Source organism: Pan troglodytes, chromosome 9, assembly GCF_028858775.2.
Source record: "Pan troglodytes isolate AG18354 chromosome 9, NHGRI_mPanTro3-v2.0_pri, whole genome shotgun sequence".
NCBI lineage: Eukaryota > Metazoa > Chordata > Mammalia > Primates > Hominidae > Pan > Pan troglodytes.
Genome location: NC_072407.2, coordinates 75824182 through 75850320, shown reverse-complemented (window position 1 = coordinate 75850320; position 26139 = coordinate 75824182). Strand labels below are relative to the sequence as shown.

Below are 26139 nucleotides of genomic sequence, written 5' to 3'. Positions count from 1 at the left end.
CTGACCTTGTGATCCACCCGCCTCGGCCTCCCAAAGTGCTGGGATTACAGGCGTGAGCCACCGTGCCCAGCCATGGATTTTAAAAAATAATCTTAGGGTAGAAAAGACCTTTTTAAGCATGAAACAAAATCTAGAAATCAAAGATTAATAAACATAACTATATAAAAATCTAAAGCTTCTGTTTAATGGAGAAAACACAAACATAAAGTCAAGGGATAAATGACTAGAAAAAGTACAAGCATATGTAACAGAGAAATGCTAATTTCCTTAATATATAAGAACTATATTAAAAGTTCTTACAAATCAAAAATGAAAAAGTAAACAATCCAATAGAAAAATTGACAAAAAAAATAAATGGGCCAGGCACAGTGGCTCACGCCTGTAATCCCAGCACTTTGGGAGGCCGAGGTGGGTGAATCACCTGAGGTCAGGAGTTAGAGACCAGCCTGACCAACATGGTGAAACCCTGTCTCTACTAAAAATACAAAAAAATTAGCCAGGCGTGGTGGCACATTCCTGTAGTCCCAACTACTCAGGAGGCCGAGGCAGGAGAACCACTTGAACCTAGGAGGCAGAGGTTGCAGTGAGCCAAGATCATGCCACTGCACTCTAGCCTGGGTGACAGAGTGAGACTCTGTCTCAAAAATAAGTAAATAAATAGGCAATTCATTAGGAAACAAATACAAATGGCAAATAACCATATGAAAAGATGACAAATTCAAGACACACAAATTAAAATGAGACATAATTTTCACTAACAAAAAAAATATTTTTTTTTAGGCCAGGTGCAGTGGCTCACACCTGTAATCTTAGCACTATGGGAGAGCGAGGTGGGTGGATCACCTGAGGTCAGGAATTAGAGACCAGCCTGGCCAACATGGTGAAACCCTGTCTCTACTAATAAATACAAAAATTAGCCAGGCATGGTGGCACACGCCTGTAGTCCCATCTACTTGGGAGGCTGAGGCAGGGGAATCTCTTGAACCCAGGAGGTGGAGGTTGCAGTGAGCCAAGATCGTGCCACTGTACTCCAGCCTGGGTGACAGAACGTGACTCAGTCTCAAAAACAATAAAAAATAAATATATATATATATATATATTTAGACATGGGATCCTGCTCTGTCACCCAGGCTAGAGTATGGCATCTATTCACAGGCAAAATCAAAGTGCGGTACAGCCTCAAACTCCTGGGCTCAAAGGACCATTCTGGGACTTTAGCTTTCCATGTAGCTGGGACTACAAGTCCATGCCAGTGCTTCCAGCTAACAGTAAATGTTTTATAAAACCCAGTTTGGGCCGGAAAATAGAAATGTAAATTAATACAACTTCTCTGGTGGATAGTCCGGCAATACTTATCAAAATCTCCAATTCATAATGCATTGACTCAGCGATTTCAATTCCAGGAATTTATCTTACAAATGTACAGGAACAAGTTTACAAAGACATACGAAAATGGCTGGTGTACCATTTTTTGAAACAGCAAAAAACTAAAAACAACCTAAATGTCCAGCATTAAGATACAGTCATACACACACATAATATAAATCTTCATATATACATAAAATCTTCCTGAAAGATACACAAGAAATTGCTATCAGTGGATATCATGAGGGAGTTAAGATTGGGAAAGAGGGCCGGGCGCGGTGGCTCACACCTGTAATCCCAGCATTTTGGGAGGCCGAGGCGGTTGGATCACGAGGTCAGGAGATCTAGACCATCCTGGCTAACACGGTGAAACCCCATCTCTACTAAAAACTACAAAAAATGAGTGGGGCGTGGTGGCGGGTGCCTGTAGTCCCAGCTACTTGGGAGGCTGAAGCAGGAGAATGGTGTGAACCCAGGTGGTGGAGCTTGCAGTGAGCCAAGATCTCGCCATTGCACTCGTCTGGGCAACAGAGCGAGACTCCATCTCAAAAAAAAAGACTGGGAAAGGGCAATAAAATTTCACTTTTCATCATATACCCTTTTGTACAGTTTAAGTTTATTCTTCCCATATGCATCCATTTCAATTTTTTAACAGGTGATAGTTTTAATAGTATTAGGTTGGTGCAAAAGTGCAGTTTTTGCCATTATTTTTACTTTTGCACCAACCTAATAATTTTTTTAAAAGACTTTCCTCAGAATATATACCAATTCAAAATAAACTTTGCCTATGGTTGAGAAGGATAAGGGATAAGACCAAGGCTAGAGAATAATGACGACTTGAACATAGATCTTTTTGTTTTAATACAAAAAAGACAATGAAAGTCTGACAAAATGTTAATAGTTGCCAATTCTGGGTTTATTTGACATATTACTCTTTTACTCTTCTATATTTTTTATATCTCTCAAAATAAAAAGTATAATTAAGAGATAAACAATTTTTAAAAAAACCTTTCCTTCACCCTACATCTCTCTTCAGTTCCTGCCAATATTTTATTGACCCATTCAGTCTCAAACTTTTTTAAAGCATTGTCTACAGTCATTTTTTTCCTAACTCTTGGACTTTCATTCACTTGTCACCTCATGGTTAATTTCCACAACCCATCCACCCCACCTACCTAGACTACCCTCCCTAAGGTCACCAGTGACCTCTAGATTGCTAAAATCCAAGGATACTACCATGTTCATGTTTTTCCTGATCTCTCAGTAGCACAGTTGAAACTGTAACATGGTTGGCCACTCTTTCCTTCTTGAAACGCTCTCCTCTTGCCTGCCATGATACTATACTATCCAGGTTTTCTCCACTATGGTCTCTCTTTCTCAGCTTCATTAGCCTTTCTCCCTCTACCCAGATTTTTAAGGTTGAAATTCCTCAGGGTATGATCCATGGGTCTCTTCTCCACCTTTTCTCCTTAAGTGATCACATTCATTCCCATGGCTTCAATTAAAACTGACAAAATAATGACTTTCATATTTATAGTTTCAACTCAGACCTAAATTTTTAGCTCAAGATCAGTGTATCCAATGGGCTGCTTAATATATCCTTTGCAGGCACTCCACACTATTACAAAAACCACAGAAAAACAAACACTGCATGTTCTCACTCATAAGTGGGAGTTGAACAATGAGAACACATGGACACAGGGAGGGGAACATCACATACCAGGGCCTCTCGGGGGGTGGGGCGGCTAGTGGAGAGATAACATTAGGAGAAATACCTAATGTAGGTGATGGGTTGATGGGTGCAGTAAACCACCAGGGCACGTGTATACCTATGTAACAAAACTGCACGTTCTGCACATGTAACCCAGAACTTAAATTACAATAAAAAAAAAAAAAGAAAGAAAACATCCTTATTTCTGTTTTCTTTTTTGAGTCAGAGTTTCGCTCTTGTTGCCCAGGCTGGAGTGCAATGGCACGATCTCGGCTCACTGCAACCTCCGCCTCCCAAGTTCAAGCGGTTCTCCTGCCTCAGGCTCCCAAGTAGCTGGGATTACAGGCATGCTCCACCACGCCCGGCTAATTTTGTATTTTTAGTAGAGATGGGGTTTCTCCATGTTGGTCAGGCTGGTCTTGAACTCCTGACCTAAGGTGATCCGCCCATCTCAGCCTCTCAAAGTACTGGGATTACAGGCATGAGCCACTGCGCCTGCCCGAAAATATCCTTATTTCTAAAAACCCAAGCTAAAGTATTCAAGCGTAAAGTATCATGATGTCTGATTTTTAAGAAGCTAACATGACAAAATGTTAACAAAAGTTGAATCTAAATAGTGGGTAAAGAAATGTTCATTGTATTATTCCTAGGGAAAAAATAAGCTTCTAAAACTACTAAATAGCAAGGACTATATCCTCTTAATTTTGTATCACCAGCATCTAACACACAATCTAGTAAGATACATGTTTGTCAAGAGAATGTATAAATAAAAAGAAGCCCATTATTTTGAGATGTTAGGCTTTGGGCCCAGTAAAAATGGTGATTCCCTACACATTGCCGCCATCTTCTAAAATAATTAACATATGTAAAGCCTCTTCCACACTTCCTTGCACACAGTAGGCACTGAGTAAAAAATGTTAGTTCCCTTCCTTACTTCCATTCCTTTATCTCTGATACTTGTCAGACATGACAAACGTCATTAAAATCCAACAACTCCATTGAAATTTCTCACATAATAGACAAAGCAAAAATGGCAAGTAATTGGGTTGAAACAGAGATGGAAATCCATTGAGTTAATCAGACTGAATGGACATTCATTTTGGATTAAACAGTGTGAGAAAAGCCCTAGCCTGATGATGGACATACAAGGCAGTTCTGGAATAGTAGCAGTATTAATAATAATAATAATTACAGCTGCTACTTTTTGAGCATTTTATCTTTTTTTTTTTTTTTTTGAGACGGAGTCTCGCTCTGTCGCCCAGGCTGGAGTGCAGTGGTACGATCTCGGCTTACTGTAACCTCTGCCTCCGGGGTTCAAACAATTCTCCTGCCTCAGCCTCCCGAGTAGCTGGGACTACAGGCATGTGCCACCACGCCCGGCTAATTTTTTGTATTTTTAGTAGAGATGGGGTTTCACTGTGTTAGCCAGGATTGTCTTGATCTGACCTCATGATCCACCCTCCTCGGCCTCCCAAAGTGCTGGGATTACAGGCGTGAGCCACCACACCTGGCCAAGCACTTTATATCTTTTGTCTCACTGAATCTTCAAATGGTACACTACAGTTTGTATTACAATTATCCTCTTTTTTTTTAATTTTTTTAATTTAAGAGACAGGATCTTGCTCTGTCACCCAGGCTGCAGTGCAGTGGCACAGTCATAGCTCACTGTAACCTGGGCTCAAGAGATCCTCCTGCCTTGGCCTCTGGAGTAGGTGGGATCACAAGCCTGTGCCACCACACCCAGTTAATTTTAAAAAAATTTTTGTAGAGACAGGGTCTCACCATGCTGCACAGCCTTCTCATTATTTTTTTTTTTTTTTGAGATGAAGTCTCGCTCTTGTCCCCCAGGCTGGAGTGCAATGGCGTAATCTCAGCTCACTGCAACCTCCGCCTCCCGAGCTCAAGCGATTCTCCTGCTTCGGCCTCCCGAGTAGCTGGGATTACAGGCGCCTGCCACCACGCCCAGCTAATTTTTTGTATTTTTAGTAGAGACAGGGTTTCACCATGTTGGCCAGGCTGGTCTCGAACTCCTGACTTCAGGTGATCCGCCCGCCTCGGCCTCCCAAAGTGCTGGGATTACAGGTGTGAGCCACCGCACCCGGCCTCACAGCCTGCTCATTTTTTAAGGTGAGGAAACCAAGCTACAGAGAAATAGCCAAAGATCAAATAAATATGTAGTACAGTTGGAATCCAAACTTACTGTAGAGCTCTTGCTCTTAGCCACTACTTGATGTTCTCACCCATGGTTCTATTCCATGCTCACATGGAGGGGTGGGGTTTGGTTCAGGCCACTGTTCTCAAAGATATGGTAGGCTTCCTTCTAGGCAAAATTATTATAGAGTGCTAAAGGGTCACTTAAAGCAGGCCAACTACATCAGGTAAAAACTGCTTACCTACAGAATAGATGGGCTTCTCTCCTGAAGTTCTAAACCTAAAAGGAGGGAGAAAGTATGTTCAATACAATTAGAAACCCATATTTTATTTGCATAGTTGGCAAAATTTATATTCTATCACTAAAGATGCATCAATGCTGTTTCCTTACTCCTTCTTTCCTTTCTTCCTTCCACAAACTTTAATAAGCACCTGATGTGTGCCAAAGTGCCACATCCTGAGAATGCAAATATAAGTAAGATGTCTCTATCCATACATAAGATGTATGTCTAGTTGGGAAAGGTGCTGGTAAACGAATGTGAGCCACAATATAGTATTGATCCAGAACAGAAACGTACAAAATTAAATAGGACACAAAGGAAAGTATGGTCACTCCTACTGGGGAGGTGAAACTATTTTGAGGTGAGTTTTAAAAAACGAAGAAGTGGCCGGGCGCAGCGGCTCACGCCTGTAATCCCAGCACTTTGGGAGGCCGAGGCAGGCAGATGACCTGAGGTCAAGAGTTCGAGACTAGCCTGCCCAATATGGCGAAACCCCGTCTCCACTAAAAATACAAAAAATTACCCGGGTTTGGTGGTGGGCACCTGTAATCCCAGCTAATTGGGAGGCTGAGGCAGGAGAATCACCTGAACTTGGGAGGCGGAGGTTGCAGTAAGCCAAGATCGTGCCACTGCACTCCAGCCTGGGCGACAAGAGCGAAACTCCATCTCAAAAAAAAAAAAAAAAAAAAAAGATAATAATACTACAATCTCATGGGACTGAAAATGTATCTTAAACTCTGAGTCAGTTTCCTCTTTTGCAAAATGATATTTATATTTGTCTTGTAGTGTTTTTCGTGAAGATTAGAGATAATGAAAAATAGCTAGTATGGTGCCATAGGAGGTGCTTATCAAATAGTAGTTGACTGATTAAGATGGGATAATAAATTAAGATGGAACGAGATACTATCACATTTGGGATTAAGAAAAAAAAAAAAGAAGATGGAAGGGAAATAAAGGGAGAAAGCCCTCAATAAATGTTAAGGACTCAAGAAATCATCCAGGATCATGAGTGCCGAGTAGTTCGGGAAGATATACGATACATTATTTTATATCCTGTGGCTGTCACACAAAAGACACTTGGTGCATATTTGCTGCTGAACAGAGAAATAAACCACCAAATGTATTTCATCACACTTAGAGAAAAACAATGGGGAGCCTGGGCACGGTGGCTCATGCCTGTAATACCAGCACTTTGGGAGGCTGAGGAGCATGGATCACTTGAGGTCAGGAGTTCGAAACTAGCCAGGTCAACATGGTGAAACCCCATCTCTACTAAAAATAGAAAAATTAGCCAGACATGGTGGTGGGCGCCTGTAACCCCAGCTACTCAGGAGGCTGAGGCAGGAGGATTGCTTGAACCTGGATGGTAGAGGTTGCAGTGAACTGAGATAGTGCCACTGCACTCCAGCCTGGGTGAAAGAGATTCTGTCTCAAAAAAATAAAGAAAAAAGAAAAACAATGGAGAGCAATCTATACACAGAACAGTTTAAAAAAAAAAGACAACTTGGATTTGAATCCTAATTCCAACCCAAATTAGCTCCATCATATTAAAACAACAGATTAAACTCTCTGGACCCCAGTTATTTATATAAAATTGAGATAATATCATCTGTTTTACCAGGTCACTATGAAGGTCAATTCATTCATTTAACAAATATTTATTAAATGCCTACTATGTGTCAGATACCATCGTAGGCCTAGGAATAGGGCAGTATCCCCATGATGCTTATTTTTAAGGGGCAAGGAAAGACAGTTAAACATTTTTATATATAAAAAATGAGTCAGATGGTGACATCTGCTATAAAGAAAAAGCAAAGTTTAAAGGAACAGAGATTGATGGAGGGGTGTATATTTTACATAGAGTAGTCAGGGAAGGCCTCTTGGATGGGATGACATTTGGACAGAAACCTGAAAAAAGTATAGGACAAACCATATGGATATCTGAGGAAAGAATATGCACAGATCCTGGGGTGGGAAGGTGCTTAGATTATCAAGGAATAGCAAACCACAGCACAGCTAATGCTGAGTAAGTAGTATAAAATGAGGATACAGATTATGGAAGGTCCTATAGGCCATGGTAAAGATTGCAGGTTTTAGTTTGAGTAAGATGGGATACCACTGGAGAATTTGGAGCAAAGGAGTGATGTGAGCTAACTTGGCTTTAAAAGAATCGTTCTTATGTTCATAATGTTAGGTCTCTTTAAAAAAAAAAATCACTCTGCTTTACTGTGAAGAACAGAAGACAAAGGTAAACTAGGGAGACCAGTTGGGCGGCAAAGTGATGGTAGTAAAGGCAATGAGAAAATAAGGAGCTGGCCCCTAGTGGTTTAGCATAACAGAAAGCATGAGGCAAAAACTGGAGAAAGAAATGGTTCTAGGTCTGGCACAGTGGCTCATGCCTGTAATCCCCGCACTTTGGGCAGATCACTTGAGCCCAGGAGTTCAAGACCAGCCTGGGCAACATGGCAAAACCCCGTCTCCACAAAAAATACAAAAACGAATGGGGCATGCTAGTACATGCCTGTAGTCCCAGCTACTTGGGAGGCTGAGGTAGAAGAACCACTTGAGCCTGGGAGGTCAAGGCTACAGTGAGCTGTGATCATGACACTACACTCCAGCCTGGGCAACAGAGGTAGACGCTGTCTCAATTAAAAAAAAAAAAGGTTCTGTTTATATTTCAAAAGTAAAGCCAACAAGTTTTGCTGAAGAATTAACAGCATCTGGCTGGACGCGGGGGCCCACACCTGTAATTCCAGCAATTTGGGAGGCCGAGGCAGGCAGATCACCTGAGATCTGGAGTTCAAGACCAGCCTGGCCAACATGGTGAAACCCCATCTCTACAAAAATACAAAAATTAGCTGGGCATGGTGGCAGGTGCATGTAATCCCAGCTACTTGGGAGGCTGAGGTGGAAGAATCATTTGAACCTGGGAGATAGAGATTGCAGTGAGCCAAGATCACACCACTGCACTCCAGCCTGGGTGACAGAGTGAAACTCCATCTCAAAAAGAAAAAAAAAAAAAAGAACAGCATCAAAGATTAACTGCAAGTATTTTGGCCTCAGCAACTAGATGAATGGAGATGCTATTAACTGAGAATGGGGAAGGAGCAAGGTGGCAGGGGAGATGCATAATGTGCTTATAGACATGCAAGTAAATATGATGAAAAAATGCTATGAACTATGAAGCCAAAGGCAAATGTTACCTATATTTAATTATTGTTTTTAATATTCTTACCTTAAGAGAGAAAAGGCTTGCTTAAAAATGGTATTGTTCCTCAGGCACAGCATCTACAGCAAAACAGCCATGTTAGGACAATCTTAAGCATTTATAGACCTCCAAGTATGTCTTCTCAGAGAGGCAAGAAACCCACAGTACACAAACCAAAAAAGGACAAAAAGGCTCTTATCTAACAAAGAAGCTACCCTACAATTAACACCAAGCATGCAAACAAACCAAGGTCCTCATTCTCATTCCACCCACTACAGTAAATGCTCAAAAAACAGAAGTCCCCCTCCCACACTGCTTTTTCACCGTTTACTATTTCCAACTTAATCTATTTTTTTCTAATATCAATCAATAATTACTCTGCATCTGCCATGCACAGCATCATGAGAGGGGCTTTATTAAATCTTCTTTAACTCTGAAAACACTGCAAGACAATTTCGTAAGTAAAGCAACTGAGACCCAGAGAGGTTATATTCCAAAAAATTATACCTAATAAGCTGCTAAGAGGACTGACTTAATGGCCAGGTGCGGTGGCTCATGCCTGTAATCCCAGCACTTTGGGAGGCTGAGGCGGGCAGATCATGAGGTCAGGAGTTCAAGACCAACCTGACCAACATGGTATTGTCTCTACTAAAATTACAAAAATTAGCCGGGCATGGTGGTGCATGCCTGTACTCCCAGCTACTCAGGAGTCTGAGACAGAAGAATCACTTGAACCCAGGAGGCGGAGGTTGCAGTGAGCAGAGATTGCGCCACTGCACTCCAGCCTGGGCCATAAAATGAGATTCCGTCTCAAAAAAAAAAGAGGACTGACTTACTACAAAAGCTATGCCTCTATTATAGTACACTGTCTCTCTCAATAACAGTGATAGGCTGGGCGCGGTGGCTCACGCCTATAATCCCAGCACTTTGGGAGGCCAAGGTGGGTGGATCACGAGGTCAGGAGTTCAAGACCAGCCCGGCCAAGATTGTGAAACCACGTCTCTACTAAAAATACAAAAATTAACCAGGCATGGTGGCGGGCATCTGTAATCCCAGCTACTCAGGAGGCTGAGGCAGGAGAATCCCTTGAACCCAGGAGGCGGAGGTTGCAGTGAGCCGAGATCTCGCCACTGCAGTCTAGCCTGGGCAACAGAGCAAGACTCTGTCTCAAAAAAATATTAAAATATAAAAATAAAATTAAAAAATGACAGTGATAATGATACTTCACAATGGAGATAAGAACAAAAAAACAAATATAATGATAGCAACTGCAGCCTCGATCTCCTGGACTCAAGCAATTCCCTTGCTTCAGTCTTCCAAACAAACGTCTGTTCTTTTGTTTGTTTGTTTGTTTTACGGGAAAGAAACAAAAAAAAAGTCTGTTCTTAAGGTCCCATAACATAAAGAGAAAATCCTGCCCACTATGGATAACAATTTTAATTCTTTCAACATGGATGTATGAAAAGTCTAGTATGCAAAAACAAGGAAAATCTGAGAAACTATCAGTCAAGAGGAGCTTACGGAAAAGACGACGATTAAATAAAATATAATATCCTGAATGGGATCTGCAACAGAAAAAGGACACTAGAGAAAAAGTAAGGAAATCTGAATAAAGTATGGACACTAGCTAATATACCAATATTGGCTCATTAATTATAAAAAAAAAAAATCACACTAGGCCGGGTGTGGGGGCTCACGCCTGTAATCCCAATACTTGAGGAGGCTGAGGCAGGCAGATCACTTGAGGCCAGGAGTTCAAGACCAGCCTGGACAACATGGTGAAACCCCGTCTCTCCCAAAAATACAAAAATTAGCCAGGGGTGGTGGTGCGTGCCTGTAATCCCAGCTACTTGGGAGGAGGCTGAGGCAGGAGAATCTCTTGAACCCGGGAGGCAGAGGTTGCAGTGAGCAGAGATCATACCATTGCACTCCAGTCTGGGCAACAGAGCAAGACTCTGTCTCAAAAAATAAATAAATAAATCACACTAATGTAAAGATAATAGTAATAGGGGAACTTGGGATATATGGGAACTCTGTGTACTGTCTTTGCAAGTTTTCTGTAAATCTAAAACTATTCTAAAATAAAGCTTATTTTTAAAAAGTCTATTATAAGCCAGGTGTAGTGGCTAATGCCTACAATCCAAGCATTTTGGGAGGCCAAAGTAGGAAGATCACTTGAGCCTAGGATTTTGAGACCAGCCTGGCCAACATAGGAAGACCCTTTCTCTACAAAACAAAAAATTAGCCAGGCGTGGTGGTGCACACCTGTGATCCCAGCTACTCAGGAGGCTGAGGTAGGAGGATCACTTGGACCCAGAGGGCTGAGGCTGCAATGAGCCGTGACTGTGCCATTGCACTCTGGCCTGGGGTGACAGAATGAGACCCTGTCTCAAGTTAAAAAAAAAAAGAAAAAAAAAAAGCTTATATGCCAACTGCTATGCTGAATGTTAAAGAGAATATAAAAACAAAATGTAACTACAGGGATGAATCTTGAAAACATTATACTAAATAAAAGAAACCAGTCACAAAGGACCAAATATTACATGATTCTATTTCTGTGAAATATCCAGAATAGTGAAATCTATGGAGAAAGGAAGTGAATTAGTGGCTGCCTGGGGCTGGAAGGGCTGGGGAGCTGTGGATGACTGCTAAGGGGTATGGAGTTTTTTTGGGGGATGATGTTCTCAAACTGATTGTAGTAATGGTTGTACAATTCTGTGAATATAATAAAAGCTACTGAATTCCACACTTTAAATAGGTGAATTGTAGGTTATGTGAACTATATTTCAATAAAGCTATCAAAAAATGTATGCACAATCTCTGTCCTTCAGGCATTTGGATGGCTGGAGACACAGACATACATTTGTATTAAACAGCTAAGCAATATTGCAGGCATTGTATGAAGTCAAAATAGGTGGTGCGAACAACAAGCACACCTGGCAGGAAATCCAGGGGGAGATGGCTAAGAGAAATCCTTAGCTTTTGCAGAGTTACAGACGTTGCTGAGGATCTGCTCAGTCATGAACCCTCTTCCTAGACAAATGCATATAAGCAAGGATATATAAAGAGTTTGCCTACTACTTCAGGAGATTCACCAAAACTCTTCTCATCACCCAAGAACCCCTATACTAAACCAAGAGATCCTCAGAGCAAGGGTCATGTCACTTTCCTCTCAGGCACATTGTAGACAATCAAGGTTTGTTCTGATGAATAAATGATTAGAAAGAAGTGAATAAATGATAATCATTGCTACCATATATTAAGCACCGACATCTACTTTGTTGAGCACCTACCATGTGTCTAAATCATAATACCTTTACAAGATAAGCATTATTATCACCACTTTACAGTTGAGGAAACAGATTAAGTAACCTACCCAAAGTCACACAACTACTATTGAAGCTAGCATAGGGTCTTGGGTTTCTCTGACACCAAAATCCATAATTTCCCCACTATTCTACACCTTTTCTCACATAAATGAAGATGTTAGTGCTTAGGAAATTAGGAGGCGGAAAGATAAAACTTAAGAAAAGTCTCCCAGAGGATGTAAAACCATGAAGATTGGGAAGGATGTGAATAGACAGAAGGGCAAAATGTGCAGATGATCCCAGAAGCACATTGAATCAGGTACTAAAAGACTTTGTAAAGTATGTGTGCAATACACTTAACCTAATATTGGTCAGCATAAAAGACAGAGTAGGAAACTGGGGCCCCAGGAGAGGTCAGGCCAGCTCCCCCAACCACTAGCCATGTACTTTGAAGTTAGATCAGATGACTCTAAAGTCTCTCCAGGGCCGGGATCTATTAACCATGACAAACAATAGAAATGAGAGTGAACAGAATATATTTTTAAATGGGTCACTTCATATAGAAGAGGGACTGGATGGGAAAAAAAGACCAAAATGAGACTGCTTTCTCATTTTAATTGTTCAGATTTCTGAGTCTCTACAATAACCAAGGTTTTAATTATCTAAAAGCCAGGCTTAAGAATTGACAACTTTCGGCCGGGCGCAGTGGCTCACGCCTGTAATTCCAGCACTTTGGGAGGCCGAGGTGGGCGGATCACCTGAGGTCCGGAGTTCGAGACCAGCCTGACCAACATGGAGAAACCCCGTCTCTACTAAAAATACAAAATTAGCTGGGCATGGTGGCGCATGCCTGTAATCCCAGCTACTCCGGAGGCTGAGGCAGGAGAATGGCTTGAACCCGGGAGGCAGAGGTTGCTGTGAGCCGAGATCACGCCATTGCACTCCAGCCTGGGCAACAAGAGCGAAACTCCATCTCAAAAAAAAAAAAAGAAAGAAAAAGAAAAAAGAGTTGACAACTTTCTGGAAGACATTCAAATTATGGTATGAACTCTCCCTGTCAGCTCTGGGAAATGTGCTTCCTCTCCCCTGCAATGCTTGGCATTATTTATCTGGACAAAAGTAATCTATTTTGGGACTGTATCTACAATTACCCTCTCCTCCCCATTAGCAAATGAAGAGCAGCTCTGGCCCTGCAAGTGGAAGAGGAGGATGGTGACGCCAGCGAATGAATGAATGAGGACACAGATGCTGCACTGGGTAACAAAAATACTCCCATGAGCCAGGAACCAAGCAAGGACTGCACAACTACCAAAAAACTGAAGTCACAGGGCAAAATCTATAGCATGTGAGTAGCTTAAGACATCAGAGTCTGGGGTGGGTGGTGAGAGCAGTGGGTCAGGGGTCTTTGATGCAAGCAACTGAGAGCTGTTTCATGAAAGTAACAGAATATATTTGTGTATTAATAAATATTATTTAAAATAGCATTGTTACTACCATTTATTGAGTCCTATTTGCTAGGCACTTTACGCATACTATTTGTTTTTTTAATTTTTTTTTTTAAGAGACTGGATCTTACTATATTGCCCATGCTGTCTCAAACTCCTGGCCTCAAGCAATCTTCCTGCCTTGACCTCCCAAAATGCTGGGATTACAGGAGTCAGCCACCAGGCCTGGCCCATATTATTTCAATTAATCGTTACAGCAACCCTCTCTGATGGGGCATTATTGAGATAACTGGCTCTATTTTACACAGGAAAAAAAAGTTTATGTAAATTGCCCAAAGTTATAGGTTTGGTAAGAGAAATTCAAACCCAGGTCTGCCTGAATCCAAAGTCCATCCCTTCTATTCTTCCACACTACCTCTCAAAAAACTGATACCAATTTATACTAATGAAGTTCATAGCTAATGATAATAGCCATTCAAAAATCCTACCATTTACTGAGCACCTGCTATATGCCAAACACCATCTCCTTTAATCCTCACAACCATTCTGTGAGGCATAGTTCTTTGTATTTTCTTTTATATAGATTTAGGGAGTACAAGTGCCATTTTGTTAAATGGATACATTGCTTATTGGTGAAATCTGGGTTTTTAGTGTAACCATTACTCAAATGATGAACATTGTACCCATTAAGTAATTTCTCATCCCTCATCCCCCTCCTGCCTTCCCACCCTTCCAAGTCTCTAGTGCCTATGTTCCACGCCTGTGAAGTAGATATTTCTACTGCATTTTATAGTGAGGAAATCAAAGCTCAGAAAAGCGAATTAACATGCCTAATGCACACAACTAATAAGTCATGTTCTAGCTGACCCCACAATCAGAGCTCTCTCTACTACTATATACTATATCCTATACTCCTGTTGCAAAGCAAGTCGGCTATTACATGACAGCTCTTATTTTATTCCAAGATGAACAACACCTTGATCTATATTCCAATTCTTTTGTTTTTGAGACAAGGTCTTGCTCTGTCACCCAGGCTGGGGTAAAGTGGCATCATCATGGCTCACTGCAACCTCGACCCCCTAGACTTAAGCCATTCTCCTGCCTCACCCTCCCAAGTAGCTGGGACTACAGATGTGCGCCACTACACTCAGCTAATTTTTTCTTTGTAGAGATGGGGTTTTGCCATGTTGCCCAGGTTCTACATTCCAAAGCTTACAAGGAGTTTACTCTCATCTTAGGCATCCTGGAAAAGCCCAGTCCCTGCCTAAGTTCATTTATCAGAAGCTTCAAATTCTCCTCACTGGCTTTCCACTCTCAGTGCCCACCACTACCTTCCTTTCTTTTCTTTTTTTTTTTTTTCTTGAGATGGAGTCTTGCACTGTTGCCAGGGCTGGAGTGCAATGGCGCGATCTCAGCTCACTACAACCTCCGCCTCTCAGGTTCAAGCGATTCTCCGGCCTCAGCTTCCTGAGTAGCTGGGATTACAGGTGCCCGTCACCAAACCCGGATAATTTTTTGTATTTTTAGTAGAGACGTGATTTCACTATGTTGGCCAGGCTGGTCTCCAACTCCTGACCTCGTGATCCGCCCACCTCGGCCTCCCAAAGTGCTGGGATTACAGGTGTGAGCCACCACATCCAGCCTCACCATTACCTTTCCCACGTACGCAACCAATACTAGCCTCTCTGTCTATAATGATCCATCTGCTACTTAAATACCTCCCTGGTCAAAACTGAAACATTTTCAGACACTGCTAACTATCTGAATGTTCTCCCACATAGAAAGCCCAAACCCATCTCCCTGTAACTTCTACGGTTTGTGCCTAGTTCCCCACTCTGACATCATACAAAGTAAGTTCAGTTCTTGTTTTTCATACAAGAAGTCAAACCCTTCACATATTTGAAGGCAATAATCATTGCCTCCAGGTTTTCTCAAGTTCTTTTAAAAATTGTTTTTGTTGGCCAGGCGAGGTGGCTCACGTGTGTAATCCCAGCACTTTGGGAGGCTGAGGCAAGCAGATCACCTGAGGTCAGGAGTTTGAAACCAGCCTGGCCAACAGGCTGTATTTTGTAAAAGGCTGTATTTTGTATTTTGTAAAAATACAAAAATTAGCCAGGCACAGTGGTGGGCGCCTGTAATCCCAGGTACTCAGGAGACTGAGGCAGGAGAATCACTTGAACCCAGGAGGTGGAGGTTGCAGTGAGCCGAGATTGTGCCACTGCCCTCCAGGGCGACAGAGCGAGACTCTGTCTCAAAAAAGAAAAAAAAAATTGTTTTTGTTTCCAGTCTTTCCTTTAGCCATAACCTTCTAAACATATTTATGTTGATTATCAAAGTCTGCCTTTGGATTGGGTCCTTATGGCTGTTAGGAGCACAAGTTTTATATCCAAACCCAAACACAAATTTGTGTTTGAATATTAGCACTTCCATTTTACTAGCTGTATAGTCCTTGGAAAGTCAGCTGGCCTCACATATTGTTACAGGATTTTTGGAGTGTCATTTTTCTGGCCAGAAAGTCTGTGGCTGGTGGCATCTTTGCCCGAATTTTGCTCTGGTCCACTGGGCTTGTTTCACCCACTTGTCTTGGCAGGCTGTCCTCCGCTCACGCTACCAGCCTGGGTCCCACGCCTGCCAAGGGCAAGTCAGGCATAGGCCGGTGAGGGGTATGTGAGTGAGCATGGGGTCTGGCCAATGTGCACAGTCAGACATGCCGGCTGCTGCAGCAGGGTGGGCAGCTCCAGGTGCTGGCACAGGCACTGGCTCTCTGCGAGGCCGGACCAGGTGCACCACAAGCAGCTTTCACAGCTGGCACTGGGGAACACGTGGCGCTCAGAAGCTTGGAGATGCCAGCAACCACAGGGCTCCAAGGAGGGAGTCACAGCCCTGGCTCAGGGAGCTCCCAGGTCTGGGCTCCCTGAAGGGCTGCAGCTCTTCTTTCCTTCTCTTCACCCACAACCTGGTGAAAAAGGGGCACATCTCATTCCCGTTTCTGTTGCAGCTCTTTTAGCCCTGCCATTAAACGGGTCCCAAGTTCTTGTCCTGCAACCAGAACAAATGGGGTATGCAGACAAGCGGAGGGTGAGCAAGACAAAGAAGAGCTTTATTGAGTGGCAGAATAGCTCAGAGGAGGACCTTGGAGTGGGCAGCTCCTCTCTGCAGGCAGGTCATCTGAATGTCTTCCCATCTCTCAGCAGAGAAGGCTGTAGAGTGGATAGCTCCTCTCTGCAGCCGGTTGTCCCGATGTCTGCTCAGCTCTGGCTGAGCCCAAGTTTGGTTTGTTTGCTTTTTTTTGAGACAGTCTCACTCTTTTCACCCAGGCTGGAGTGCAATGGCGTGATCTCACTGCAACCTCTGTCTCCTGGGTTCAAGGGATTCTCCTGCCTCGACCTCCTAAGTAGCTGGGATTACAGGCGCCCACCACCAGGCTCGGCTAATTTTTTTGTATTTTTAGTACAGATGGGGTCTCACCATGTTGGCCAGGTTGGTCTCAAACTCCTGACCTCAGGTGATCTGCCTGCCTTAGCCTCCCAAAGTGCTGGGATTACAGGCATGAGCCACTACACCCAGACCCAAAGTTTTTATGAGCCTCAGAGGGAAGGAAGTACATGTTGATTTGTCCATGGGTGGCCATGGGCAGGCCTGGAAAAGGTACCGTTAAGTTCCCACTCCTGTCCATGGGACTGGCAGCCCAGCCCCAGACTTCAGCCACTCCCTGGCCTGAAGGTGGGGTATCACTGGGAACCTGCCCCCTTCTGCCCAGGAAGCTGTCTGCCTCCCACTGCCATTCATAGTGCCCTGTAGGTGCCAAGGGGCACGGGCAGGCCACTGCTGAGCTGCCTTCAGCCCCGCTTTGGCTTCCCTCCTATGCCTGTTGGTGCCCAAAGTCCAGAGGGGGCCAAGGAGGCAAGAGGCTGGCGTGTCAGCACTGCCCCGAATGTGTGTACACCCGGCCAGGCTGCGACAGTACCTGGGCTTGGCCCCAGCTTTGCTCCAAGATCAGAGCTGGTGCCGACAGCAGGGAGAAGCCAGGCAGCAGGAGCAGACACCTCTGAGCCTGCGAGGGCTGGGGCAGCCTTCCTGGGCCCCACAAGAGTGCACAGATGCCTGGGTCCGCAGTCACGGTTTGGGCGGCCGTAACTGCACTCGGAAGAGCGGGGCTCCTGCTTGCTCCGTGGAGCAGGAGGCCTAGATCCACAGCCATGACTTGGGCACCGAACCAACTCGGAAGGGGCAGAGCTCCCACTTGTCCCTGGCTCTGACTGGCTCTGGCCACGCCTCCCTGCTGCAGCCAGAGTGATGGCAGCAGCCAATCCAGATGGCCCACTGCTGCCATCAATATTACACGATTTCATTTATATGAAATGACTAGAATAGACAAATCATAGGACGGAAAGATGATTAGTGGGTGCTAAGGGCTGGGAGATGGCAGTATGGGGAGTGACTACTTATGGGTAAGGAGTTTCCTTTTGGGATGGTAAAAATGTTCAGGAATTAAATAGTGGTAACAGTTGTACAACTTTGTGAATATACTAAAAACCATTAAATTATCTACTTTGAAAGTGAATAGGCCGGGTGCGGTGGCTCAAGCCTGTAATCCCAGCACTTTGGGAGGCTGAGGCGGGTGGATCATGAGGTCAGCAGATAGAGACCATCCTGGCTAACACAGTGAAACCCCATCTCTACTAAAAAAAAAAAAAAAAAAAATTAGCTGGGCGTGGTGGCGGGTGCCTGCAGTCCCAGCTACTGGGGAGGCTGAGGCAAGAGAATTGCGCGAACCCGGGAGGCGGGGCTTGCAGTGAGCGGAGATCGCGCCACTGTACTCCAGCCTGGGTGACAGAGACTCGGTCTCAAAAAAAAAAAAAAAAGAGTGAATATTATAATAAATGAATTATATTTTTTAATTATTAAAAAAGAGTCACAAGAAAACTTTTATGACTGCTCAAACTTGCTTGGATCCTGCTGTTATACTTTAAAAAAAAAAATTCAGAGATGAAGTCCAGGTGCAGTGGCTCACGCCTGTAATCCCAGAACTTTGGGAGGCGGAGGCAGGTGGATCACCTAAGGCCAGGTGTTCGAGACCAGCCTAGCCAACATGGTGAAACCCTGTCTCTACTAAAAATACAAAAATTAGCCGGGCATGAGGCCAGGTGCAGTGGCTCACACCTGTAATCCTAGCACTTTGGAAAGCCGAGGCGGGCGGACTGGCTGAGCTCAGGAGTTCAAAACCAGCCTGGGCAACAGGGTGAGACCCCGTCTCTACTAAAAAAATACAAAAAAATTAGCCGGGTGTGGTGGTGGGTGCCTGTAGTCCCAGCTACTTTGGGAGGTTGAGGCAGGAGAATTGCTTGAACCCAGAAGGCGGAGGTTTCAGTGAGCTGAGGTCACAGTATTGCACTCCAGCCTGGGCGACGGAGCAAGACTCCGTCTCCAAAAAAAAAAAAAAAAAAAAAATTAGCCGGGCATGGTGGTGCACGCCTGTTATCCCAGCTACTCAGGAGGTCGAGGCAGGAGAATCGCTTGAACCCGGGAGGCGGAGGTTGTGGTGAGCCGAGATCATGCCACTGCACTCCAGCCTGGGCAACAGAGCAAGACTCCAACTCAAAAAAAAAAAAAAAAGAAAGAAAAGAAGTAAATACTTGCCCTCAACACAAGTGCTGGATGATACTTCTAAGCCAGAGCTGAGCTCCATTAAACTCAATTCCCTAACTAGAGTCTCTCGAACTTAACCCAATTTTACAATCTTGTGGTCACCATCTAAAATGTTTGTTTGTTTGTCTGACCTGATTTAAATTTTTTTTTTTTCCAGAGATGGAGTTTCACTCTTGTTGCCCAGGCTGGAGTGCAATAGCATGATCTCGGCTCACCGCAACCTCCTCCTCCCACATTCAAGTGATTCTCCTGCCTCAACCTCCCGAGTAGCTGGGATTACACACATGCGCCACCACGCCCAGCTAATTTTGTATTTTTAGTAGAGATGAGGTTTCTCCATGTTGGTCAGGCTGGTCTCAAATTCCCAACCTCAGGAGATCCCACTGCCTCAGCCTCCCAAAGTGCTGGGAGTACAGGCGTGAGCCACTACGCCCGGCCTTGATTTATTTAATTTTATTTATTTATTCAGAGACAGATAGTTTAGATAGATAGATAGATAGATAGATAGATACAGGGTCTCACTCTGTTACCCAGGCTGGAGTGCTGTGGGGTGATCACAGAGCTCGCTGCAGCCTTGGCCTCCCGGGCTCAACTGATCCTCCCACCTCAGCCTCCCGAGTAGCTGGGACTAAAGGAACATGCCACCACACCTGGCTAATTTTTGTATTTTTTGTCGAAACAAGGTTTCGGGCCGGGCGTGGTGGCTCACGCCTGTAATCCCAGCTCTCAGGGAGGCAAGAGGTGGGAGGATAGCTTGAGCCCAGGAGTTCGAGACCTGTCTGGGCAATATAGCGAGACCCTGTTCTCCAGAAAAAGGAAAAAAAAAAAAAAAAAAAAAGACAAAACAAGGTTTTGCCATGTTGCCTAGGCTGGTCTCAAACTCCTGAGCTCAAGCAATCCACCCACTGCAGCTTTTCAAAGTGTTGGGATTATAGGCATGAGCCACCATGCCTAAATACAAATTCAATGCCTTACCTCAATTCTCACTCCCATACTACTTCTCTGCATACTCTCCCTTAATCTACACCCCAGTGCTTCTCTCCCTCCCAACTTCCTCTAGGAGTTCCTCTGGAACTCCAAGTGTGTTCTCATTTCAGGACCTTTACACATGTTCTTCTCCTTATCTGGAATATATTTTCTCTAAATCCTACCTACTTTTTAAATCTTAGTAGTCACGCAACGTCCTCAAGAAAACTTTTGTGACTGCTCAGACTTGCTTGGATCCTTCTGTTACACAGTCATATAGCACCCTGAATCTTTCATTTGCAACATTTATCATAGTCAGTTAAGTAGTTATAAGTTTAATTAGTCCATCTGTTAATAAGCACCATGGCCAGGCGCAGTGGCTCACGCCTATAATCCCAGCACTTTGGGAGGCCAAGGTGGGCGGATCACCTGAGGTCCGGAGTTCAAGACCAGCCTGACCAACAGGGAGAAACCCCATCTCTACTAAAAATACAAAATTAGATGGGCGTGGTAGTGCATGCCTGTTATCCCAGCTACTTAGAAGGCTGAGGCAGGAGAATCACTTGAACCCGGGAGGCAGAGGTTGTAGTGAGCTGAGATCGCACCATTGCACTCCAGCCTGGGCAACAAGAGCAAAACTCCATCTCAAAATAAATAAATAAATATATAAGCACCATGAAAACAGGAACCTGCTACATCCCAGCATCTAGCATACACTCTGGCACACAGCAAGTGCCCAATAAATATCTGCTGATCAAATTAGTAAATCCCTCTAACCTCATTTCCTTATCTCTGAAGAGTTTATAAAAATATTTACTTCATAGACTTGTTGACATGATTAAATTAGATAACACATGAAAAGGGCTAACAAGTACAAGCTGCATTATTAATGGTCAAACTGGTAACAATGATGATAATGGTGGTGGTAATTGTTTGGTTCCTCATTTGTGAAACAATATGTACCTTAGGGTGTGACGGGTGCTGAAGATAAAACCATTAACAAAATAGAAAAGCTCCTCCAGGGCCTGTGGTCTAGTGGTGACCAGGAAATAGCCAACTTCTTGATTATTCTGAGCTTTTGGACTTCCTGCCCTTCTAGGTACTCTAAAATGTGTGTACTACTAGCTCATGTCTTTTAATGTCCTCCTAATTCTTGTCTATTGAATGTATTTGGAGGACATTTTGTTCATATGAACTCTGTTCCACTTTAGCCTTCAAATGCTGAAATGTGAAAACATCTTATCTCTGAGATCAGTTCCCAAGGATGTTCCTTCTGGGCTGACATATTAGACATAACTTGGCACACCATTAGTGATCACAGAGTCTCCCCTAACCATACCCTTATGGTTCAGGGGTAAGGTAATCCCTGAGAAAATAGTGGTTATCTCAAAGTGAGTGGCATCTAGACCTGAGCATGACACTCCAGAGCCATTCATTTTCTGTGCAAAATAACTGCAGGTGATTCAATACTCATTTCCTTGGTGCATTCTAACTTCCCTAGATACCATCCTGCCATCGTGATCATCAGTACACTGATCTGATAAATATCAGCATGAATGCCTTATCTGGTTCCACCCTGCTGAACTCCTTCTGTTGACCCAAAGAGGTACTGGCTCTATCCAGTTTTATTCTAGCAAAGCTGGGCTTCTCACTCATCTAAAATTTGAGATGAAGTTAGGCACAGAAGGGCATGTCTGTTATCCCAGCAACCCAGGAGGCTGAAGTGGGAGGATCACTTGAGCTCAGAAGTTAAAGACCAGCCTGGGCAACATAGTGAGACCGTGTCTCAAAAATAAAATAAAATTTGAGATTATCTGCAGCCAGAAACTTCTTAGGGCCCCAAGGAAAGAGCACTGAATTAAGAGTTAGAAGTTCTAGTCCCAGCTCTACCATGTACTTATCATGTAATATCAACATTTGTTTGTTCACTTATTCATTCGACATTTACCAGGTACCTACTTTAGGCCAAATACACTATAGGGTGGGTGCATATAGACAAGAATACAGTTGCAACCTGGCACGGTGGCTCACGCCTGTTATCCTAGCACTTTGGGAGGCCGAGGCGGGCAGATCACTTGAGTCCAGGAGTTTGAGACCAGCTTGGGTAACATGGTAAAACCCCATCTCTACAAAAAAATACAAAAAATTAGCCAGGCACGGTGGCACGTGCCTGTAATCCCAGCTACTCAGGAGGCTAAGGCGAGAGGATCGCTTGAGCCCAGGAGGCGGAGGTTGCAGTGAACTGAGATCACTCCACTGCACTCCTGCCTGGGTGACAGAGTGAGACCCTGTCTCAAAACAAAATTTAAAAAAAAAGAAAATATAGTTGCATACCCACAAAACTTCTAATGAGGAAAGCAGATGCGCAAATTATTTATTATCCTATGTTAGATCAGTATAATGGGCTGTATGGGTTACAAAGAAGGAAAGGTCTGACACATAGGAAAGCCAGGAAAGGTTTTCATCCTGCATTTCACAGATGAGGAAAATCAAGAATATTATCATATTAGGGAGATGTAAAATACTCAGAAAAGAAAAAGCAGCGGGCCAGGCATGGTGGCACACGCCTGTAATCCCAGCACTTTGAGAGGCTGAGGCAGGCAGATTGCTTGAGCCCAAGAGTTCCAGACCAGCCTGGGCAAAATGGCGAAACCCTGTCTCTACAAAAAATACAAAAATTAGCCAGGCGTGGTGGCAGGTGCCTGTAGTCCCAGCAACTCAGGAGGCTGAGGTGGGAGAATCACCTGAGCCCGGGAGATCGGGGCTGCAGTGAACCAAGATTGTGCTACTGCACTACAGCCTGGGCAACAAAGTGAGACCCTGTCTCAAAAAAAAGAACAGAAAAGGCAGTGGGATCTTAGGAGGGGTACAACTAATAATCTAGGTTTCGTCCAGGAGTGGTGGCTCATATCTGTAATCCCAGAACTTTGGGAGGCCAAGGTGGGAGGACTGCTTGAAGCCAGGAGTTCGAGACTAGCCTGGGCTACAAAGCAAGACCCCATCTCTACTAAAAATAAAAAAATTAGCTGAGCGGCCAGGCGCGGTGGCTCAAGCCTGTAATCCCAGCACTTTGGGAGGCCGAGGCGGGCAGATCACGAGGTCAGGAGATCGAGACCATCCTGGCTAACACGGTGAAACCCCGTCTCTACTAAAAATACAAAAAATTAGCCAGGTGTGGTGGCGGGCGCCCGTAGCCCCAGCTACTCCAGAGGCTGAGGCAGAAGAATGGCGTGAACCCGGGAGGCGGAGCTTGCAGTGAGCTGAGGTCGGGCCACTGCACTCCAGCCTGGGTGACAAAGCGAGACTCTGTCTCAAAAAAAAGGCCGGGTGCGGTGGCTCACACCTGTAATCCCAACACTTTGGGAGGCTGAGGTGGGCGGATCCGGATCACGAGGTCAGGAGATGGAGACCATCCTGGCTAACACGGTGAAACCCCGTCTCTATTAAAAATACAAAAAATTAGCCGGGCATGGTGGTGGGCACCTGTAGTCCCAGCTACTCAGGAGGCTGAGGCAGGAGAATGGCATGAACCCGGAAGGTGGAGCTTGCAGTGAGCCGAGATCGCGCCACTGCACTCCAGCCTGGGCGACAGAGCGAGACTCTGTCTCAAAAAAAAAAAAAAAAAAAAATTAGCTGAGCATGGTGGTGTACACCTGTAATCCCCACTGCTCATGAGGCTGAGTGAAAAGAATCACTTGAACCCAGGAGTTCAAGGATTTAGTAAACTGTGATTGCACCATTGCACTCTAGCCTGGGTGACAAAGTGAGAGACCCTGTCTCTAAACAAAAACAAAGCCTAGGTTCCAGTCATTCATTCAAGACATCAGTATGACATTAAAGTCTCTATTATATACCAGACATGAGGCTTCCATTTCCTCATCTGTTGCATCTGCCAGGATTATCTCGTGATATTGTGAAGATCAAATGAAATGATGTAAATGAAAATTTATTAACTATAGAACAATATCAATATTATTATTTGCATCATCCTTCATTCCTTACTAAATATTCCTATTTACATTATTCTCTATAGTCTCTACAATTCCATGTGGTGGGCATCATCTGCATTTTACAGATAGGAAACAGAAGCAGTAAAGTTAAATAACTTGCCCAAGGTCATAACAAGAGACAGAACTGTCTGACACAAATCCCATGACCTTCCTTATAAATGTAAAGTATTAACTAACACTTTGAGACAGACTTACATTTAGCAAATAATGACGAGGTTAGCTGACTAAAGCAACTAAGGAGTCGGGAAGAGAACAGTGGCATCAGACGTCAAGAGGCCTTATATACCCATGTCAGATGCTGGCCTTAATGACAGATTTCCATGGGCTCTTTTCCAGGAGTTCCAGACCAGCCTGAGCAACATGGTGAAACATGGAGAACCGAATGGTTGGAAATAGTATTCCTTGAAAAATAATCCCTCCCTTTTAGCACTTCTTGGAACCAAGGCAAATCAAGGAGTGTAGTCACCAGTGTGACCATCTTTAACAATGGAATTTTGAAACTTTCTGATTTTTTTTTCTATTATCTTGGCACCATATTTGGCCAAATTCTTACAAACTGGCTAAGGTGAACAAGTGAATTGTTTCATAAAGGATGAAGTGAGGCGTGGGCCCTTACACATTCAAGGGCAGCCCCAAGGTAACCACAGGTAGACCCATGAGCTGCAACGACCATGCTGACCTATGAATCATGGAAATATAGTTTCCACAATTAATGCCTAAAACAAAATTTTAATATAAATTGCTAAAATGAGTCATTAATCTAAGCATCATGATACAATTGAAAGAGCACAGATGAAATCTGTTAAATCTGTTAAGGGAACGGGAGAAAGCCCAGGAACACATTTATAGTGGTTTATACGGTTTTACGACAGTCACTTAAATAAGGTTTTGGAAACGAAAATGTTGTTAATTATTGCAGGGCGCGGTGGCTCAAGCCTGTAATCCCGGCACTTTGGGAGGCCGAGGCGGGCAGATCACGTGGTCAGGAGTTCGAGACCAGCCTGGCCAACACAGTGAAACCCCGTCTCTACTAAAAATACAAAAATTAGCCCGGCATGGTGTCCCGCGCCTGTAGTCCCAGCTACTGAGGAGGCTGACGCAGGAGAATCGCTTGAACCCGGAAGGCGAAGGTTGTGGTGAGCCGGGATCGCACCACTGCACTCTAGCCTGGGCAACAGAGCGAAATCCGTCAAAAAAAAAAAAAGAAAGAAAGAAAAGAACGAAAACCTAGTTTATTACTGCTGTTTCCTTATTACCAGGTAGCTTCACATCCTCATCAGTTCAGCAAGTCAAAACTTCATTCTTAGAAAAAATTCTGGAAGTTGCTAACTGAATGCAAATATAAAATGACCTGCCCAAGGTCACACAGTTAATCGGGACCGTATCCTGGTGTCGTGATTTCCATCGCAGAGCTCTCCCTTTTCCAGAAACTGGGTGGAGAGAGTGGCATGTGGTGTGGGCGTGGCACGGGTCGGCTCGGCAGAGTTCGCCCCGGGTGGAAAGGAATCTGCTCAGCCCCTTCAACGCCAGGCAGCCGCATGTGCTGCTGGGAAGGACCTTGGGCACCCCAGTGTCTCATCCCCGGATGTCCGCGCGCCGCCACCTCCCGGCTCTGCACCCTACGCCATCTCCCCTCTCTGCACCGTCCGCCATCTCCCCGCGCCCCGCATGCGTGGAATCTACGTTACCTTTTCCAAGGTTCCGCTCATCCTTTGCTGCTGCGCGGCCTCTAGCTGTGCAAACCGAAGACCCGACCCTGCAGCCGCGTTCCCAGGGCGTCTGAAAACACTGACGGAACGGCCTTGACCAGGTGCAGCAGCAATATCCCACCGAGACTCACTCAACTTCCACATCATTTTAGTTCCGGAAGCTTCTGAAATTCAGAGTCTAGAAATTCTCCTGCTTTCCACCCTCACTCAGGTTGTCACATTCACTGCTGTTTCTCCAGGCAGAATTAATTACCATCTCTGTGTTACCCCAGTACTTAGCACACAATTCTGATTTTTCGCTTACAATATTATACACTAATGATTTGTTACCACCTC

The 26139-nt window shown here is 44.3% G+C and overlaps 1 protein-coding gene across 4 annotated transcripts in view; it reads right to left on the bottom strand.

The window, feature by feature from the left end:
* MRPL48 (mitochondrial ribosomal protein L48) overlaps nt 1-25903 on the bottom strand; it is a 78280-nt gene extending 52377 nt beyond the window's left edge. The window contains exons 1-4 of one of the 4 annotated variants that reach the window (XM_063782530.1): nt 25783-25844; nt 24290-24445; nt 8744-8796; nt 5470-5507 (exon numbers count right to left, since the gene is read on the bottom strand). In XM_063782530.1, coding sequence (XP_063638600.1) covers nt 5470-5507; nt 8744-8796 — 91 coding nt within the window. In that variant the 5' untranslated portion in view covers nt 24290-24445; nt 25783-25844. Of the gene's footprint in view, nt 1-5469; nt 5508-8743; nt 8797-24289; nt 24446-25350; nt 25653-25782 lie in introns of those variants that run through there. The other 3 variants (XM_063782531.1, NM_001251970.1, XM_063782532.1) reach the window with 3 other exon arrangements.
* Between the last annotated feature and the right edge of the window lie 236 nt (nt 25904-26139).